Below are 20776 nucleotides of genomic sequence, written 5' to 3' on the forward strand. Positions count from 1 at the left end.
GGTTTAATATTTAACCCAAAAAGAACGAAAATCAGAAAAAAAAAAAGAAAAAAAAAATTGGCCATTCTTCCTTACTGCTATTTTTACAGCACAGTGGGAACAGTAGAGGCACTATGCAGAACAGCATTCATACAATACATGAGCATAATTACAAAAGTCTGCATGTATCACAGTTCTGCAAGACAACTTCAACCTTTCAAAACTCATCTGCACATTTCAGAAAGATCCAAGGTATTAATAAACAGCTTTAACTTTATGATTTAGGAAGATGAAAGGCTTAGTCCATTATGACTGTAAGATATTTAGTATAGAACATTTTTAGAGGTATTAAAGTAATATCTCTTGCTTCCAGTGTTTTGTTCTTTGATGTATTTATAAAAACAAATATTTAGGAATTTTTTTTGAAAAAACAAGCTATTCTGTACCATACTGTAATCTTTCACCTGCCACCTGCTATGAAGTAGATCAAGTTGGAGTCAAAAAGTGAATGCAATTCTACAGTCAAAACCTACAAACAAATACAAAGCTTTAATATTAAAATTTTAACTGACAGACATACTGGTTGCTTTGTTGATAGCAGTATACAGTAGAAAAAATATGAGAAAAAACCCTCTAGTATTTCAATCAGATCCTGTTTTCCCCATGTTAGCTGACTCCAAAGAATGCAAAGTTTCCCTATTAACTTGCAGATTAATGTCAACTTTAAGTGTGCCAGGACACAGTAAAGGCAAGAGTTAATGATACAACCGTTTCTAAAGCAGTCTAGCTCGTCTTTTGTCCTACAGAATATCTATGATATAATTTCTAAAAAATACACGAGTTAACTCATCTGTGTTCCACATAGTGTTGCAGTACTGGCATCTGCTGATGCTTCCAGAAACTAGAACCTCGAAGTTCTACAAAGACTGGCAGCAAAYACAGCAAACTCAGTAAACAAAGCAATTTTGCACCAGTTAACTATGTTCAGTCATACAGTTTCTTTCTTTATGTATGTACTATTTGTACAGCAACATGKATGTTTCAGATTGCAACTCAACAAAAGAACCTTAATTAAAACAGAAAGACTTCAGATGTGAAAAAGATGCAAAAGTTCATCACTGTATACTGTCCTTATTAAGCAGGGATATCCAATATTAATTCACATTGTCAAGTGCAGATATCCAGATTAATTTCAATACTCACATCTACCATAAGTTGTATCAGTCCTAGTAAGCTTCATGCTTATTAGTATGTTTGAAAGTGGCTCCATATACATTGTGTAAGTTTTATCGCTGCACAAGGCATGATCACACAACATAGAAAAAAAATTAAAAACTTGCTTCTTAATTGTCCCCTCCCCCTCACACATGTCCTACTGGTGTTATCCTCTTGATCTCATCAAGCAGATGAAAAATAGGAGTTTCATACAGCTCCTGTTCTTTATCTTTCTACTTAGTACTGTGTAAAAACATTTGCTCTTAGGTTCTGAGTCACACCAAAGGTCCAGGTAATCCACTTTTTAAATCTCTGACAATGATCAGTGGCAGCTCCCCACAGAAAAAGCATTACTATATTCATGCCCTGGTTTTGTAACTCCTCTAATATTCTCTCCTATCCTCCTTCCATCTGCAGTTCAARGATTCTGGGCCAGATAAGGTACCTTTGTCAGTTTACCACCACCAATTCACAGCTTCTTAAAACTAAGAGCACATTGCAGAGTATAACATAAAATTGTGTACAGGTTCCTAAGTCAAAAGTGAGTGTGTGCAGATGCCCTAGAACACTATCAAATTGAAAGCCTAGGTCAGCTCTTRGGTCAATGTCTGCCCTGTGTAACTGTGCAAAACTGTATAGCACAGAGCCACTCTTAGGCAAAAGAACCTTCCAAGTAGAAGCATGAAATTAGTAACCTCCCAATTAACAGTTGTGTTATTTTCAGTGGTGGTGCCAGGTTATGCTTTGACAGGTGGGTCAACATTTTAAGGGTTCTCAGAGGTATGAGCACAGAAGACCATTGCCTCCATGCTCCTTATACAAAAGGGCACTGAAAAACTACTTTGGTCTCTTTTTTTTTTTTTAACCATATAACAAAAACAGAAAGCAGCATATCAGGCTCAAAGGTACTGAATAAAGTTGTTGGCTTCTCAGAGACCCATCCAGGCTTCACAGGAAAGTATTTCAAGTGAAAGAAACATCTTTCCTTCTGTCTGACTTTTCTTGATAATTCTTCATTCTGAAATTTGCAGGAATATTTCTTCACTAACAAACAAAAAGCAAATCTGTAATGCTTTCATCCCACAAGGAAAGTAGAGGCCTCCATAGGAAATTGGACAGGTAAAGGCAGTCAAAATATACAGCCAAACCCAAGTTTGTATCATAGTAAACAAAGCTCAGAGCAGTGTACAAAACTGATTTCTGATTACACACCTATAAGCAGGTGAATCTGATCTGCAGAGTCAAATCAAACTCCGATACACCTACATCTTGAGTTCTCTTTTCAATTCTGCTTTTCACAACTTGAATAGGATCTATCCATGGAATTTAGACATACAGAGAAAGGCAACTAAAAGAATTAAGGAGCTGGAACAGCTCATTTCAAGGATAGATTAAAGCAGCAGAGACTTCAGCTTCAAGAGAAGGCTAAAAGTGGATRACAGTCAAATTTATAGAAGTTAAGGCAGTTAAATATTTTAACATAGAAGGTATTGAACTTCTGGAACTTGTTATCACAGGAGTTTGCAGAGGCAAGTGTTATCAGGTTTAAGAGAGGATTAGACAAGTTAATGGACAACAACTTCACAAATAAATTCAAAACAAAGGCAGAGATACTCTCTAACACCCCAAACCCAGTGATTATGGCTGCTGAGGAAGTACAAGGGAAACGGACTGTAAAAAGGGGACCAGCTCACATAATCTTCCCAAATAGCACCACCTTTTTCGCACTGGAAGAAAGAGTACTGAGCTAGTCTGTTCTGAGGCTGAATATAAGTAAATGGGAGATATTACAGAAGAGAAAGCTTTAAGTCCAGAATTTTTGATAACTTCAAAATAWACAACTACCATTCCAGTTTCTCTTCTAAAGAGGATTATGAATTTGTTTTGTGCAAATGGCAACATATTTGCATGATAATAGAAATTTTAAACTGTAATTACAAAGTCATCTGTCTAGACAAATAAATAAACCTAAGACAGTTTGAGAGGTGGCATTCCATGAAACACAAAATGAATTAGGTATAGTAGGAATAAACATCTGCCCCTTCCGCTACTGTTCTCTTCTACACTTTTCCTCTCCTCGTTTTCTGAAAGTTAACTTCCAAAAACACTCCTTATTAACAATATGTAGAAAAGCAGGTTGTATCGTATCACTATGCACACTCAAAGACAGACTTCTGAGCAGACTATTTCCACTCATCTAAAGAATTCAGAATAAAATATGAATAACCTGTAAGAGAATTAAAGCTGCGCTGCTTTTCATCTTACACAGGTCAACTCTTGGTTGCTACATTCTGTAGTCAAAACTCGTATGAGCTTGGATCAGACRGCAATCCTGTATGTGCAGCACAATCTTAACTTGTATATTATACCTGTTCTCCTGCCTTAGACAGCACGTTCTTTGCAACCGTCCTATTGTTTCATGCCTATGAAGTTGATGCCAAGAATAGGATTCCAAAATGAATTTGCAGTTATTTTTAATAGGTTATTAAAATTAATATTCAAGCCTCCAAGAGATGTTATTAATATCTGAAAAAAAATCTGACTATACCACAGAAAGTTAGTAATATGCAGAAAAACATCTGACTGTATACCACAAAGTTATTTTCTCTTACATTTAAGCTCTCAATGTACAACTGACTCATTCTGTTTGCTATTTAGAGGATCTAGAATATCTTGCTGCTTGTAAGATCTTTTCAAACACTGGAACATTTATATTCTTAAGGCTTGTTTCTTTTTGTTTAACTACTCTATAGAAATGATTCAGTTTCCGCTAAACAGAAAAGTTCATGTAATTCAGTAAAAGGATCAAACTTTCTAGAGAGACCACAAAATCCCCCAAAATGTAACAGAGAAACATCAAGTACAGACTAAAATTTATGTCACTATTAGTATGATAAGGAGTACATAGGTAWCTCACCTGTGCCTACAGCTGACAAGAATTTTATACATTACACCTTTGAGAGGTATATAGTTAGTTGTTTACCTTGTAACTAAAAACCATGCAATCTTCTGGAAGTCAGGAGAGGGTCTCATGTATGTCTTGATGTGAGGCATGGCATGACTTCGACCAGAAACTTCTGCTGACCATTTACTAGGAAGAGAATAAAAGGAATATTTTAGATAAGGTTTTGTTATGACATCTAAAAAAAAGAATCGCCCATACTACTGTGCCATGTTTTTGGTAATACTACCCGTCTTTAYTCAGCACTCTTAATATTTGTGTATTCTACAGAAAGGCTGAAAACACTGTATTGAATTTCAAGATAAAAATTTAGTTTAATCTTACTAGAAGCCAGAAGSGCAGGGATGTTTTCTTAAAAAGAAACCAGATGTTCTTCTCCATTTATCAGAATCCCCTAACAAGTTTTCCATTCCTCTACTCCAGCTAGCACTTGAGAAACCAAGTCTAAGCTTTCAGCCAATTTTTCTTCTTTGAAGACAGYCAATGGTTATGCCTTTAAGCTAATGAGCTTTGTCTTGGCACCAAAGTAATCCCTGCAAAATTCCCTAAGTTTATTAAAAATTTATTACCCAGGAAGCAGGGAACAACTGATAGACTGTTGATACTACCTGTTCTCTTCCTTTTATCTGTGCCCCTAAGTCATTGGGAAATTTGAAGGCTTAAGACAGTAAAGGTCAGATACATGAACTATCTCCAAACAACAAGCCATTGCTGGGACAATTCAGCAACACTGTTACAAAACATGAACTGTAATTGTAGTCCTTAGAAGCACTTTCCACTCATAGCTGTTAGCCCTTACTCAAGAGTAGGGAGTGAAAATGCTTCCTCCATCCAGAGACTTCTTTTCTGGGTTTGGATTGTAATAGGCTCTGGTTTGGATTGTCATAATYTTTTCTCCCTAATTTAGCATCCTTTTTTAAGAGGCAGATCAAAATGAATCAATCAGCTCTGAAAAATCTCTCAAGTGAAATCTGGTCATTTAAAAGGCTAATAAGATGAAAGAAGCAGAAGGGCTGCAGTTATAGGTTTACCCAAGTTGAACCCTGAAGACCAATTTCCACATGAATAAGTCCAGAGCCTTTGCAGTTCAGAAGTCAAGATATGGTTACTTTAACATCCCTACCCTAAGATGAAAGGCAGAAAACACCATTTTTGAGAACTGGTGCTGCATTCCCAAAGGGCAAGAGCTGAAACACTGTACTCGTGTTTCGAGGGAACCAGATGTCTTTRTGTTTAGATGCAAGCCACACTGAAGGCAGTTTCTGAAGAGCAGACTAAGCATGCATGATACAGTCACAGCTGAGTAAACTAGTGCTCCTCTGTAGGAACTCTACAGTTTGCATACTTACATACAGACTTTAAGGGTATACTGCAACTCAACAATTGTTAACAGCTTCATTTTATAGCTCTGTTTAGATATCTCTAATCAGAAGAAAAATTAAGGCACAGAAAAGTTAACTCCAATAAAATTGTCAAAAAGTCAAGAACTGAATACAGATCTGTAAAGTCTCACTACCTTATTCAAGAACAAAGTTTTTCCCTCCACTACTAGCTTTAGTATCAGTATTTTCTTCATTTTTTTAAAAAAAACTTCATTACATCATTCAAAACTCAGATGATTTTAGTAAAAGCATTATTAAAGAGACATGTAAGAGATGTTGCTCCCTCAGCCTCGAAATTAGTACATTCCTCTGGACTGCACAACAAACTTTAAACCAAAAGAACTGGAAGGGATTTCAGACCGATACAGTATCTGATTAATCCATCCTTAAATCAGCTAAATTTCAACTTTGTCATGTATCTTTTCTGACATATTTGAGGAAAAAAAATAACCTAAGTAGATTGTAAAGTCTACTGTAAAATATAAGAGCAGTCGCTTTGCTCTGCAAGAATAAGAGCATGTCAATGAAACACCTTGAGGGTGTACTCAGTCTACCTGGCTTAGCACATTTTAAACTGTAAACTTTTCATCAGACTGTAACTGGCAGAGGATGTGCTAAGTACTGCTCTCATGCTGGAGTGGAACTTCAGAATCACTAATACTGCCTTATTCTGACACTAGACCACTATCCCTGACATTTTTCACCAAAAACTTGCAGCTGCTTCCTCCTTCCCCAACTTTTGCAGCATACCAGGACCATTTTTTTTCTTTAAATGATGCAGCCTCTAATAGGACAGTAGTCACTTCTAGGTGTGACTCMACTATGATGCAAGCACTGAAACAGCCCATCTGTTTACTGACTCTGCTAAAATGCAATTTTTCCCCTTACTGCCCCTCCAGTTCTACAATAGCTGCTTTAGAGTTTAGTTTAACTTGTTGCACCTGCTCAAGACATTATGTACTGTGAATAAGGTATCTTTTGCAGTACAGAAAGTACTTCTGCACTCACTTGCACTACAAATTCTAATGAATTGCTGCTTTTATATCCACTTTAATCACTTGTAAGGTTTTAGAAGTTTTTTTAAATTACATATTTGATAAACATTCTTCTTAATGTTTATTGAATCTGGGGGTTTGAAAATAGAAACTGCAATCACTGAATTTAAAGGGTACTTAAAGACATACAGTAAGTCATTCACCATGAACATGTGGCTTTTGTGGCACAAAAGAGACAGAAGCAAACATTGGCCCCTTTACAAGTATAGCTATTGGGACAGGGAAGTCAAATGATCACAACACTCTGAAAAATAATCCAGGCAAACACACACAACATACAAACAGAGCCAGGAATAACTAATTTTCTACAACACCATCTCTTTCATCATTTAGTTCTTTCTTCAAACAGTCAGTGGGCCTTCCATTTCAAGATAGTGGCAAGAAACTTTGAGTGTGGTTAAAACAACTCCTGCCATTGGTCTCAGCCACAATAGAACAGTAGGTCCTTTGTGCATGTGCTCTATCTCTCTGATCTTTAGCTCCATGGAGCTTTGGTTTTTTATGAAGTTACTGACTTTATAACAACACTATTTCAAGCTAAGAAGCAAGTTTATTCTTCTTCAGAACTCAAGAGGACTAAAGACCAGATACTGCTTTAATATAATTAAGCTTATGGACTTGAGAGACTCTAATGCCAATCAAATAAGGTCTTGCCAAACCAATTCCTTTCGTTCTTTGAAAATAATAAAATTACAGAGTAATTGCCTATGACACATGGTACTATGTGACAATTAACTAAAATCAGCATTAAAAATACACTATATACACCGTTAATCAGCTGTTTCATAAAGTAACAATTAAACCACTGAGCACTGCAAATCTCATCAATAAYAGTACTTACTGAATATTGAACCAAAAAACTCTGAGATAGAAAAATGAGAAAATTGTACTATCTACACAATAGCTACTTTAACAGACTAGTCTAATATTCACTTCCTGCCATCAGAAACCAATATTAAGTTTAGTCATCTCACACTTTTCAGAAATTACTTTAAAAGTTATTTCAGTTCAAAGCTGCATAGAGTAGCTGAACACATTCAACTGACAAAAGTTGTACAAGTCACCTACAAAATGCCAGAGATGTCATAAAACTAGCATGCCTGGGGTAGAGGTTCTACCTCTTCGAGTGGGAATAATGGACACCATTTTCCTATCCATCAATCTCTCCTTGCTTCTAAAACGATATTCCTTCTCTTTCACTGTAAGTATCATCTACCACTAATTGTACATATTCTCTGATGCAACACATCAGCCTTGGGGCCCACAGAGCCTAACTAACAAATATGTGTTGAGCATGGCACATTTCAATGTCTGAAAGTAAAATCYATACGTTGAATACAGTAGTAGCGTCAATAATACAACAACAAATGAGCATGGCAATGGCAATATTCTGGAATCTACATTCTGTAAGAATGGATTTGTCAGTGTTTGTAGACTGGAACACCACACTTACGACTGTTACAGTTACCATATTCACCAAATCCAAAAGGCTCTCATTTTCTGTAATAACATCTCAGAAGAATATGTAAGGTTAAGAACTGGCATGTGGTCACTGTGGAGAAGCTGATATAAATGGACCTACCATTTTCTCTCTCTCAGGTTATCAGGATAAGAAGTTGCTGCATGTCAACTGCTCTATGGTTACAGCTTACATATAGGCTCTCTTAGGGAGCCAATTCCTTGTATTACTGCAGGGTAAGAATCTGTATGTGGGTAGTCCCTACAAAGCAGATTATGCAGGGCCACTTGTCATCTGCAACCACTTCTTGAAAGATGAATTTAAAACAGTTCTTTTGTTGTCAGAGCAGGACACGAATATGCTCCCTGAAACAGGTATGACAGTGTTTTCCCATAGAACAGGAATAAAAAATTGAATAATCTCATTAATAAGTTACACACACACTAAATAAGAGACTAACAGGGGTGGAAGAGGGATCATCACACAAACACTCCACAGAGTTTTTCTTTTTTCCCCCCSGCAAATAAAGGTGTCATAAGGTGTTATGCTTAAGAAACTGAATTAAACCTGCACAAGCATCTCTAATTTYATGATCTTTTTTGAATCTTGATTGAGTCATCTTAAAGCATTCAAGGTCATTTAACTTCCGTTTGCAGCTTTCTTCCATTGCTGAATGTGCTCAGACGGCACACTTCGAAGGCAAGAGACACAAAGCCCCATGCTTTCTGTTTCAGTTCTATTTGTTGGACATTGACCAACAATGCTCTCAGCAGCAATCACAGGACTGTTCATTCCAGAATGGAGGATGCTCTCTGCAACTAGCAACTGTATTCTTGGCCATCTGAATATGTATACAACTTTGCTCATCTGTAAGCATGGTCAGAATTGGTGAAGAGTCAAAGTTCAGAGTGACTTCCACCGGGAACAGTTAAAATTTGCTGGTGGAAGAAATGGGTGGCTGTGGTCTTGAAAATTTACCAAAATTTTTTTGATCTTTGCAAAACAGCTTTTCCCATTGTTCTCAGAAATGCTTACATTTTTAAAAAGATTCAGCCCGAGGGAGACATTTGGCATGGAATGTGTCAGATGGTTAGAATCTGGCAAAATTAGAAGCAAGTGAAAATAGAAGCTCCTAATAGAAAACGTCAGGCACCTTTAACAAAAGATGGTATTAACACTGGGGACTGAGAGGTTTTGCAAYAGAATTGCTGTACTCCAGAGGAGCAAACAAACAAAAAAACACCCATAAACCCACCATCCTAATGCCACTTCCTAACACTAATCCTSCTATGAGAAAGTAATAAGCTTAGCTGAAACCCTACGAACACTGAGGCAGAAGTGGGAATGTGAAATACAACTGTGATAAACAAACAAACAATAAATACAAAGGAATAATACGATGCCATTTCAAAGAATGGAAGTTTAGAGAGCCCAGATCTGACACAGTCTTCTATTAGCAGCAGTACCCTTTGTCATTTTAATAGCTTAAAAACAAGGTTCACCTTGTTCTATGTTCCAAACATAAGATGACCAGATTTGGAACTAAAGGCATTTATTTTAATGAGCTGAAGAGTATCATGTTTCTCACCACTACCCCTTAATATGCTATTAACGATCTAAAACATTAGTGTAAGTTTAAATACACAGTCTGAGAAAAAAACAAAGAGCTGAGTTTTACTTACTGAAAATAGGAATGCAACCACAGCTGTTTCTGCGCTGTTTGTATACTGTAGGGAAGTGAGCCACCAGCTTAAGGAGAAAAAAAAGTTACAGAATATTTATATTTGTTTTTTGAAAGGCATTCCAAAGGCAGTTAGGGACTTGAGGAATTTATTATCTGTACTATCATCATGACTTATTTTTGGAAAATAGTCAAATGCTATAGTGGTATAAAATGCTATATATATTTTTTCATTCTAACAATTAAACAGATCTCTAAACTAAGTAACAGATTTACACTGAGATAAAGAGAATCATTATACAGRCTCTGGAATTAAAGACTGTCTTAAAGAAAGATGTCTGTGGATATTTTTGATTATAGCATCACTTCATAGCTACTGATTACAATTACTACTCACAAGCTAGCAGGAACAAAACAGCATCCAGCAAAACAGTCATTTTATTTTTTACAAAATGAGAACTTTATGATGAAACTGTATGTGGCTCTTATCTAGTCTTTGGCTAATGAATAGTATGACTTCTTGAAATGGACTCTAACAAAGAAGAATTAGCAACAGTATACAGAATCGTATCAGTGCTGTGTATTAAAAACATGGTGCAAGACTTGTTCTAGAAGAAGCCATAAGGGATTGTCACAGAAGCTTTACTACTCTAATGGATACTTTAGCTGCAGGGATCCATGGAGCTGTTCACATGTACAGAYAGATTTCTGTAATTCACCTAGTTATTTCACAAAATGGAATAGATCACAGCAACGATCATCAAACAGATTGCACCTCCTACTTCACAGAGCAAGAGCTCTGCTGTACAGAGGCTGCAGACAACCAGGTGCATTAAGACAGCCTAACTTACTTCCTGAAACAGCTTATATACATGCTCAAAGACTGCTCAGTTCAGATAAAAGACAGCTGTTAACAGTCCTGCTAGCCTTGTGTTCAAAGTTCCACCTACTGTTAGTATGAATTAGAATAGCAGTTGAAGTCTTCTATGTAGGAGCAGAGATACCTGACCTGGAACAGGACAAACATTCATGGATTCAAGAATGCCAAAGGCTTAGAGAGTCACAGAGGTTGGAAGGGACCTCTGGAGATAGTCTAGTCCAACCCTCAAACTCAAAGCAGAGTCAACTAGAACAGGTCGCTCAGGACCATGTCCTATGGTGTTTTGAGCACCTCCAAGGATGGAGTCTCACCAATCTCTTTGGACAACCTGTTCTAGTGTACCCTTACAGCAAAGGTTTCTTACGTTTAAATTAAATTTCCTATATTTTAATTTATGCCTGTTGCCTCTTGTTCTTTCACTGAGTATCACCAAGAAGAGTCTGTCTTCATCTTTTTTACTGCTTCCAGTCAGATATTTACACACATTGACAAGATCAGTCTGGAGAAGAGGTGGCTCAGGAAGGAACTCCAGCTCTCAGCCTCTTGCTCTGTGCCAGATGCTCCGATCTGTTAATCACTTTTGTGGCCCTTCACTGGGCTTGCTCCAGTATGTCCAATGTCCATCTCATATTGCAAAGCCTAGAACTGGACACAGTACTCCAGATGCAGCCTTCTCAGGGCTGAACAGGGAGAAAGTATCACCTCCCTTAGTTGGCTAGGAATGCTCTATCCAATACAGCCCAGGATACCAATAGCATGTTTGATCACAAGGGTGCACTGCTGGCTCATGGACAACTTGTTGTCYACCAGGACTCCCAGATCTTTTTCTGTAAAGCTCCTCTCCAGCTTCAGTTTGTACTGGTACTTGGAGTTACTCCTCCCCAGGTGCTGGACTGCGAACTTGCATTTCCCTTTGTTGAACTTCATAAGGTTCTGAAATGCCCGTTTCTCCAGGCTGTAAAAGTCTCTTTAAAGAGCAGCGTGACCATCTGGTACATCAACCACTCCTCCCATTTTTTATTGTCAGCAAGCTTGCTGAGGGCGCAGTCTGTCCTATCATCCAGTACGTTAATGAGATGTTAAACAGCACTGCATCCAGCAGCAGCCCCTGGCATATAACACCGCTAACTGGTCTCCACCTGAGCTTCATGCCACTGATCACAACCATTTGAGGCTGGTGGCTCAGCCAGTTTGCTATCCACTTCAGTGTCCACTTATCTAGCCTGTACTTCATTAGTTTTTCTAGGAGGATATTATGGGAGACTCCATTAGAAGCCTTATTAAAGTCAAGATAAACAACATCCACTGCACTACTTTCATCCATCAAGCCAGTCACATCATAAAAGACTGTAAGGTCAGCTAAGCACATTTCCCTTTCCTATATCCTTTCAACTACTCCCAATCACTTTGTCTTTCATATGTTTGGAAACTGTTTACAGGATTATATGCTCCATCACCTTCCCAAGGATCAAGATGAAGGTGACCTGCCTGTAGTTCCCCAAATCCTCCTTCTTGCTCTTCTGGAAGATAGGGATGGCATTTGCTTTCTAGTCCTTCAGTCTATGATCACCCTGACTTTTCAGAGATCATCCAGAGTGGCATTGCAATGACTTCAGCCAGTTCCTCTGCACTCATGGTTACATCCCACAGTGTTTGCTTTTATAAAATAAAAGCTTCATTGCATCAAACAAGGTCTTACAGTATCTCCTCCTCTCTGAGGTTGGTCTAGGCCATGCTTTCACACATGGACATTCACTTCATGAATACAAGTCTAAGATTGATCTGACCAATTGTACAGTGCAGTACCAAAAAAAAAAAAAAAAAGTCATCAGTGAGTACTGAAACTAACACATTCTCCGTTAACTGCAGCATGCAGAGTGACACTGCAAGGAAGACAAAGATAAGGCAGAAAACTCAGATTTGAGTGTTTGTGCTTATGCCGAGTTATCACACTCAAATCCGAGTTTTCTGCTAAAACAAACGTATGACTCGAATTAGAGCCAGTGTTTTTTTTTTTTCCCCTCTCCTATACAGCGACATATGACATGACTCTGCAGCCTTGTACACAACATACCATTGCCCACAAAACTTTTACTACTTGGTCACACAACAACAGAGCTAGAACTAGAATATCAATAAAAGAAATAAAAGGACTCTACTGCCACCTATTCAGAGTTGCTGACAAGATGACAACTCCAGGTTGAAGCAACAGCAACCACTGAAATGAGTCTGCAGGATATTATGACCACAAAGAGCCAGTAAAGTTTCCCCCTTCCCTCCATTCGTGTGCTTACCAGGATAGCCTTCCAGACTTTGCCTCACATTGTCCACAGTAGGATAAACCTTCCAGGGAAAAAGAAACAAAACAAACCCCACAAAAAACACAACTTTAATAATGCAGCTCTAAATACACAGTTGACAACTTTCAAACAAAAATCCTCTTAAAAATAAATTCTTACTGGGGGCAGGGAAGAGATGGGGAACATAATAACTTTGCTTTTCAGAGTGAATAGAACTAYATAGCAGTTTAAACTAGACAAGGAAAAATCAGTCCTGTGCCAATAACAAAGAAAGCCTTTAATGTTTTTAGCTAGCTGTCCTACACAACTTAACAAAAATCAGCAGGCAAAAGGTAGGGATTCACAGAATCATGACTTAGCTAACTTCACTTCGGTCCTAGTAAGTTCTTAACATTTGTTACATAAAATTTTACACTGCATTTCAAATATGACTATGTGGGGCAATTAATGCACAGTGAGGGCACAGTTTGGCAAGACTTTCTTTGATTTAACAAGCTCTTGCCACAAACTCTTGTTTCTATTCATCCCCTTAGTTGTGCTGATAACCACATCAAAATAATCAGGTTAAAAAATAACGTTTAAAATATGAATCACTCAGTGGTTCAGTTACACCTCAGCAACACTAACAGCTGCTTCTGTTAGTGACAAGACGACAAACTATAGAATGAAGATGAGAATATCGTAGTTTTTCGTCACTAGAGGAAAATATAATCAATCAGAGATGGAATTTGTAGTACATTTGTAGTACTTCAAGTACTGTATGTTTATGCTTATAGAAATACTCTGTTCAAACACGAAGTTAGAGTCACTTTAAGTAGTTTTATATTATAACAATAACCTACCATAACAATCTGCTGAATAATACGTACATCAAGTAGAGACATTAAGCATTTATGAAACTAAGAGAGTAAAAGTCAGAGTTAAAGCAAAAATCTACTTGCACAGTAAGCATCTGTGTTTCAACATTCAGAAGGAAAAACAGATTAGGGAACTACAAAAACTTAAATCTTCCAAAGTATACATCCAGGAAGCTATGAACTGGGATATATCTTTCAATCACACATGACACAGAAGGCCATGTCCAACAGCAATAGTAACAAAAGTTTTTAGAAAATATTAAAAAATATTGTTTTGCTCTTGCTTTCTCCTGTCTGCTGTTAAATTCAATGAAGTTATTTAAGATCCAGATAAATAGACAGCAGCTGAGTAAGTGATAGGAAGTTAGCACCTTGATTAACTTCAAATGTCTACAAGACAGACATCCACATCTATTCTACTGTCAGCAGAAATCTTGAGCAAGACTTCTCATCCTAAAATGGGTCAGATGAGTCATTACCTGGAAGTGAATCTCTCCCTCGTGACTATAAAGGAAATGTAAGTGACTGGCTTCCCCTTAGCTTTCTTCACTCAACTCTTGCAGATTGATTTTTTTTTTTTAATGTTTTTTTAAGATTATATTACCCTGTAACAGTACAAGAAGTATTTGTGTATTTTCAGCACTGATGAACTGAAGGGGAAAGATTCTTCTACTGATTTCAAGATGAAAACTAGGCTAGCTTCTTCCAAAAGATAAAAGCAAGCCAGTAACTATGAGATTAAAGAATAAATGAATAAATATTAAATAGAGGCCACCAGCACCTAAAAGCGTACCAAGTGAATCGGAACATCATATTTACGGAGAGTTGTCACATCGCTGCCTGTGGCCACCAGGCTCTCCTGGAACTCTGAGCACAGCCACTTGGACTCGTCCGCTCCCATTGAGCCAATGCTCGAGAATTGTCCGACAACAGGCCAAGATTCCTGTGCTGGTACTGATGAGGCATGCTCTTTCAAAAGCTATTGAGAAAGAAAAAAATATTGTTAGACTTCAAGAGGAAGAGACAATCTTAATTACAAGTTTGATATTGCTTCTTTTGGCAAAGAAAAAGATTAACACTCAGGTTACTCACTTAACTTTGCAATAATAACAAATCATTAATAAATAATTATCATCAGGATCCCCTCAAAGCCCACTCCTCCTTCAAGAGAAATCACAAGGCAATTAGACAGCTGTTAGTTAGACAATGGGCAAGAAGAACTCTAGAAAGTCTTTAAGGGGAGGAAAAAAAAAACTCAAAGAACCACACACAGATAACATGGGCTTAAGGAGCCAACAGAAATTAAACAACTAAACTTAAATATTTAACAGTTGTTAACCACCCAACTCCTTTCATACCCCAAAACCCCAGCTACAGTAGAACTTACAGTAAATGGGAAAAGTAAACAATGAAAAAAGAACTGAAAGGAACAAAAGAGTGCTCCCCAAAATGGGAGCTACAGTTAAGAGGATATTGACAAAAAGCCCTATAGTTATAGTACCTTTCTGAGCCTAAGATGACCCCACTTTTCTTTATCAATACCTTGATATCGTCCAGGAGTAGAACCAAGCAGATACACTCTACAGAAACAAAGAAACACCACCAAGAGGTTATTTGGAGCTCTGCTACCCAAAAAGCATACTATCAGTCAGTGAAAATCAAGTCAATCTGAAAAGTTACWTTGTGATGACCAAGCGTAACATCATGCACTTTACATCAGCATGYCATAGCTTCCACTTAGCATCAGAATAATAAAAGCGTCACATAAAAAAACACCACGCATAATTTCTGGAATGTTTTAGTTTACAAAGTATTAAGACACGCAAGTAAAAACCTGTCATCATGGATTAAGCACACAAGTCCAACCATTAAATATTTATCTGTTGCACTGAAGATTTGCCCAGCTGATCAAGCTCAGGTAATAGAAATCATGCAGATGATCAAGTAGAGCATAAGCTCAAGCTAGCTCACCTGACCACAGGCTACAACTTTTTTCTTTTTTTTTTTTTTTTTAAACATATAATCTTGTAAGACTCCATGGGAAGAAAAAGGCACATTTTCATACACTAAACAAGGCAATTTTGTACATTAAACTAGGCAAGCTTTCAGTCTCTATTTCCACTGTGGTTTATCACCTTTTTTCAGTTTTTCTTTTAAATTAATTTGTTGCCAGTTTATAAAATTGCTATTAAGTAGCTAAGGAGATTTACACTTTTTGAAATAAACACTATTTCAGTGGAAATGCAAGATGAATCTATTAGAAATTACTTAACATTTTATTCAGAATGTTTAACTGATATCAACAAAGTGATATGAGAGAAGACTATTTCAAGAGAAGTTATATTATTACATAACTGCATTTTTATTATACCATATATCTTGCTAYAGAATACAACACATAATCCATGCTTGTAATAGACCAAATTCTGTATACATACAAATGGATAGAGCTGTGTCCTAAAGAGCAGAGGCCTATTCTTAATGCAATCTCATTACAATAATCGTTGCTTGTATGACCCACTCACACATGAAAAACTCAGCACAATCCAGATTCTTCAATGGTAATTTTACTGAAGCAAAGTTTTCAGCCAGACTGACTTAAATAAAAGTCAGTGTCCCCACCACTYCTTACAGCTACCTCTTTCAAATTATTGCTGAGACTTTGTTCCTTTGGATCATACACTTATAAAACTAGAAATAGCTCAATTCACCATAACCTCCGTAAGAGTATTAACGTTCAATTTCAATGAAACTCATTTTTACACAGAATGTCAAAAGCCTTATTGCAAAGGTAAAAGTGATGATTTACCAAGATACAAAGGCAGCTCATTACTTAAAACTTCAAGAAGAATCTGCAAGGGGTTACAGTTTATTTAAGCAGGCTGATTACTGCTTTAAGTTTAGCCCAAAGCATATAACAGTTTGAAAGCATTATGTTTGGACTATTGTGAAGTCTTTGGTTCCCTCAGCACCTAGCCCAAGAAGTTAGCCCCACTGAAAACTGCCTAAAGTTAGACTCAAGTTTGAATACTGCTAACTCCGCAACAAGGTAAGCTTAAGAAACAAACCCATGACTTAATGGATCCTGATGTTTAATTTTTTTGGAGAAAAAGCATGCAAGTTATTATAAACAATGATAATACATACCTTGTCTCTGACAAATCATGCTCTTGAATCTTATCTATCCATTCCTTGAGTGTAGGAGAATTGTAAGCCATCAAATAGCTTATCAGGTCAGATTTGAAATTAGTTTCAGATTCACCAGCAGAACCAGTTGTTCCCTGAGGTAGCCTTGGATATAAAGGACTTATCCATATTCTAAAAACAAAACAAAACCACAAAAAACATCATACGACATCAAAAAGCCACACCGCACAACACATTAACACAATGTTTTAGTAAGTGATTAAAGCAGTTCTGGAGCTCCTATATAAATACTGGACAGATACAGTTTTACTGCAGTGCTACTAACTACAAAGTAACTTGCCTTTACTTCACAATTAGAGTCATTACAAGTCTTATACTCAAGAGCATAAAACTAATATTTTCAAATCAAAAAGACAACATACATATGTTTACAGCTTTACATCACTATTAAACAAGCCAGGCTTGGACTTACTAGTCTTTTCATTAAGATTCTCAGTATAAATAGAAAAACAGTTACACTGCAACACATTGTGCTGAGCTACTAGTTTGTGTAATGACATAGAAAAATTCAAACTATGGATTTTGAAAGTTCTGCATAATTCAAAGGGTAGAGTACAATGATATTTCACTTCTCTACAAMTTCCCTCAAAATAAAAGTAGTGTGGGTTCCACACAGCAAAAACAGCTGGTAACCTCCACTAATCTTCCACTGAAAAAAAATCCAACCCAACAGTTTTAGAAGATCACATAGCTCCCAAAATGGGAAAAACTAGTGAGCCATGACACGACAATATTTCAGTATTCAAGATTACACAGCCTGGTATAAAAGGATGAAGGTTTCATAACATTGTTCAGGTCTAACACGGCACATGAAGTTYGTATCTCAGGATACACTAGTCTCCCAGTAAGTCAGCAAAGGGCAGTTTATATAAAGTGGTAAGATTTGTAGGCCTTAATTTGCTTTTCTGCTAAGTCAAGATGGACACATCCCAGAGGCTTCCCTTGCTTTTCTCACTGGACTAAGTCATCTTTGACCATGACTAAAAAATTCTTACTTTCTCCTTCTGCTATCACTGATTTTAGGTCCACCTCCTTCAGCTGTCCACTAGCATAAATTCTTTAGGCAGCAAAACCCACTAGATTTTGGATAGTCTAGTATACTACCCAATTTCACTGCCTTCATGCCTCTATTGCCCTTTTCCAAGATAGGAGAGAAAAACAGCAGGGAATTGAATGGTCTCTTATATTACTCTTTCATCAAGATAGAATAAAGATTATATTTGCTAAAATCCTATTCACTTTATGCAAGCATTAAAAGAAAGAAAATATACTATGTACTGTCTATYACACTAGCACTGTGCTCTTATGTTATTGTTTCTCTCTAGTCTATCATTTCAAAATTTTGAGAGAAACTCTATAAATACCACTGGAACAGACCAAACTTTATAAATGTTCATTTATTTCAACTGAGCTCAGCTGCTAGTGTTTTTGTGGCTATGTGGAGAGGAAAGAAGTAAAAAAAGACCTTAGTTTATTTGCGTTTCATTAATGCTTACTAAAGGGGATGAAAATTAAAGCTTTATATTGACTAGAAGTCCTGTGCCTTCTAAATTCAGGAATAACTGAATCACAAACACATGCACTGCTTTTGCAAAGCTATTAAAAAAAAACAGATCAGCACAGTTTACAGCCAATTCAAACTACTATCAGTATCATATCTTGCCAGTAAACAAGATCAAGCAGTCGTAAGTATTGCAAAACCAAAACTAGTTCAAGGTGTTATTTCCTTCTCAACTGAAAATAACCACCCTAGAGGTTAATCTGCATTCTAAGTAAACTGATCTGAACACTCATTTTCAATCTACCATTTACCAGTTCTTTCCATTCATGCATTATATAGCTATAGTAACCAAAGCATCTGCATTATCAATTTTACAGAAAGTTTATATATCCTTTGTAATTCACAGGCTTACAGAACATATAGAAGCCTAAGAGCCACCACATTAGTAAAACTGCACACTATTACAGCAAAGTCAAAAATAAAAAAAAAAATTGTCATGTTAGACAAGCACACCAACTCGTCAAGCATTGCAAAAGGGTATTTTCACACACTCTTGGTCTTCTAAAAGGCTAGCTGCTAAAGGATACTAAAGCCATCTCTAAGTGAAAGATCTCAAAGCAAGAAACTGGCAGTTGCATTTCTGCCACTCAGCCTCATGAGAGGTTGCTTCAGACAAGAGCAAACATTCACTGTTTAACAGCAATGAGATGGATGTCCAGAAGACAGCAACATCTAAAAGGCCACTTTATAGTATAAGTTACTGTGGAGAGCTAACTAAAAAAAAACTCACACGCTGGGGTAGGTTTAGCAGCAGGGGTGTAGGGTTGTTATTAATGTGTCACTTTTAATCCTATTTTCTTTAAGAAAGCCTTGTAAAAATCTCTATAAAAACATGCACTGTTTCCTGGGTTATTATTGACTGTATTAAGACATATTGCAATTAGGAAATGTATTACGGAACTGTTTCCCACAAATYGGTTTAAGGAGATCTTAAGTATTATTTTTTTTGGTCAGGCAAATGCTTCAGTCCTGCCCATCATCAAGTTACACTCTAGATACAGCAGAAATGGAACATCTCCCCRGTTACATTGCAACATTAAGGTTCCTCCCACCAAAAAAATAAAGAGTGCTTCACAGTTAGCCTTTTTGTAAAGGGACAGGATGGCATAATAAAAGAGCTGAAATTGGTCAGAGTGGGTTTAAGACAATGGCCAGCTCAGAACAAAGCTTTGTTTAGTACAGAAAGCAACTAAAGTTCAGGCCAAGACCGCTACCACTTTTCCAGGYGGTTTTTTGCTGCAGAGAGTTTTAAGAACACAAGACTTGCAGCACCAGATAAATGAAGGCAAATTTTGTATCCTGCCTCCARCAGCAACAGTAAGCAGATGCCTAAGTATTAAAGTGAACATACACAATACTTCCTCACAGGACTCTCCCAAACTCCAGCTGCTCTCAGCTGAGCAACTACCCCAATTCARCAAGTTTCTACTTATTTTGCAACACTCAGTGGACCTTGCCCCCATACCCTTTGAATCCTTTTAGCATCCAGAACTTCCTTTTGCAAGGGGTTCACAGATCAACTGCATGCCTCAAAGAAAAATTCCTTTTGTTTATTTTGAATATATTTTCTGATAGTCCCATTTCATGAAATCTAGTTTCTGCATTTGAAATTATAGCAATCCATCCTTGTTCTTCTCCATGCCATTCAGTTCTTTAGACCCTGTAATCTATTTCTACAGCACCTTTTGTTGTTATATATGACATTTTTATTAGAACTAACCTCAGAGCTGACTTCGTTGAACAGCTGWTTATTCAAGCTAAAAAACAGCTAGGTTTCAAAACTGAATCTATAAGAGAAACCCCTAACTTTGAAACTGTGGTTCATGTAACACTAGCTATACGTGCGCCATTTCAAAACAACATAGAGCCTGGCATATAGCTACGAATTTTGGTTGCCAGTGGTAGTATCAGCAAAGAAAGCTTACAAGTGTCTGCTGTAGGCATCTCTCTTTCTAGATAGACACATCTGATTCCTCAAAACAATCATATCACTAAGTACATAGATATTCMTGCATCTGAATCGCTCTTTGGAGCATTTCTCTTACAATCGCATCCTTCATCTCTACACAAACTCAGAGCTCTTGGGGGAGAGGTCCTTAATGTCTACTTGCATAGATTTGTAACAGGTCTTTGCACAGTTGCAAGCACAAGAAGAATCTCCACATGCTCATTAGTTCATCATGCCAATTAACGTTGATACGTTCCAAATGCTTCTTATTTTCCTGTGAAGACAGTCCA

The 20776-nt window shown here is 37.1% G+C and overlaps 1 protein-coding gene across 1 annotated transcript in view; it reads right to left on the minus strand.

Annotated features, from left to right (window-relative positions):
- Window positions 1–20776, minus strand: part of TDP1 (tyrosyl-DNA phosphodiesterase 1) — a 52942-nt gene that overhangs the window by 22369 nt on the left and 9797 nt on the right. Inside the window, exons 7-12 of the mRNA XM_085317560.1 lie at window positions 16918–17088; window positions 15272–15350; window positions 14564–14749; window positions 12908–12956; window positions 9735–9801; window positions 4178–4285 (exon numbers count right to left, since the gene is read on the minus strand). Coding sequence (XP_085173686.1) covers window positions 4178–4285; window positions 9735–9801; window positions 12908–12956; window positions 14564–14749; window positions 15272–15350; window positions 16918–17088 — 660 coding nt within the window. The remainder of the gene's footprint in view (window positions 1–4177; window positions 4286–9734; window positions 9802–12907; window positions 12957–14563; window positions 14750–15271; window positions 15351–16917; window positions 17089–20776) is intronic.

This window comes from Rhea americana, unplaced genomic scaffold (assembly GCF_003343005.1).
Source record: "Rhea americana isolate MKP2758 unplaced genomic scaffold, rheAme1 scaffold_5, whole genome shotgun sequence".
In the NCBI taxonomy this organism is placed as follows: domain Eukaryota; kingdom Metazoa; phylum Chordata; class Aves; order Rheiformes; family Rheidae; genus Rhea; species Rhea americana.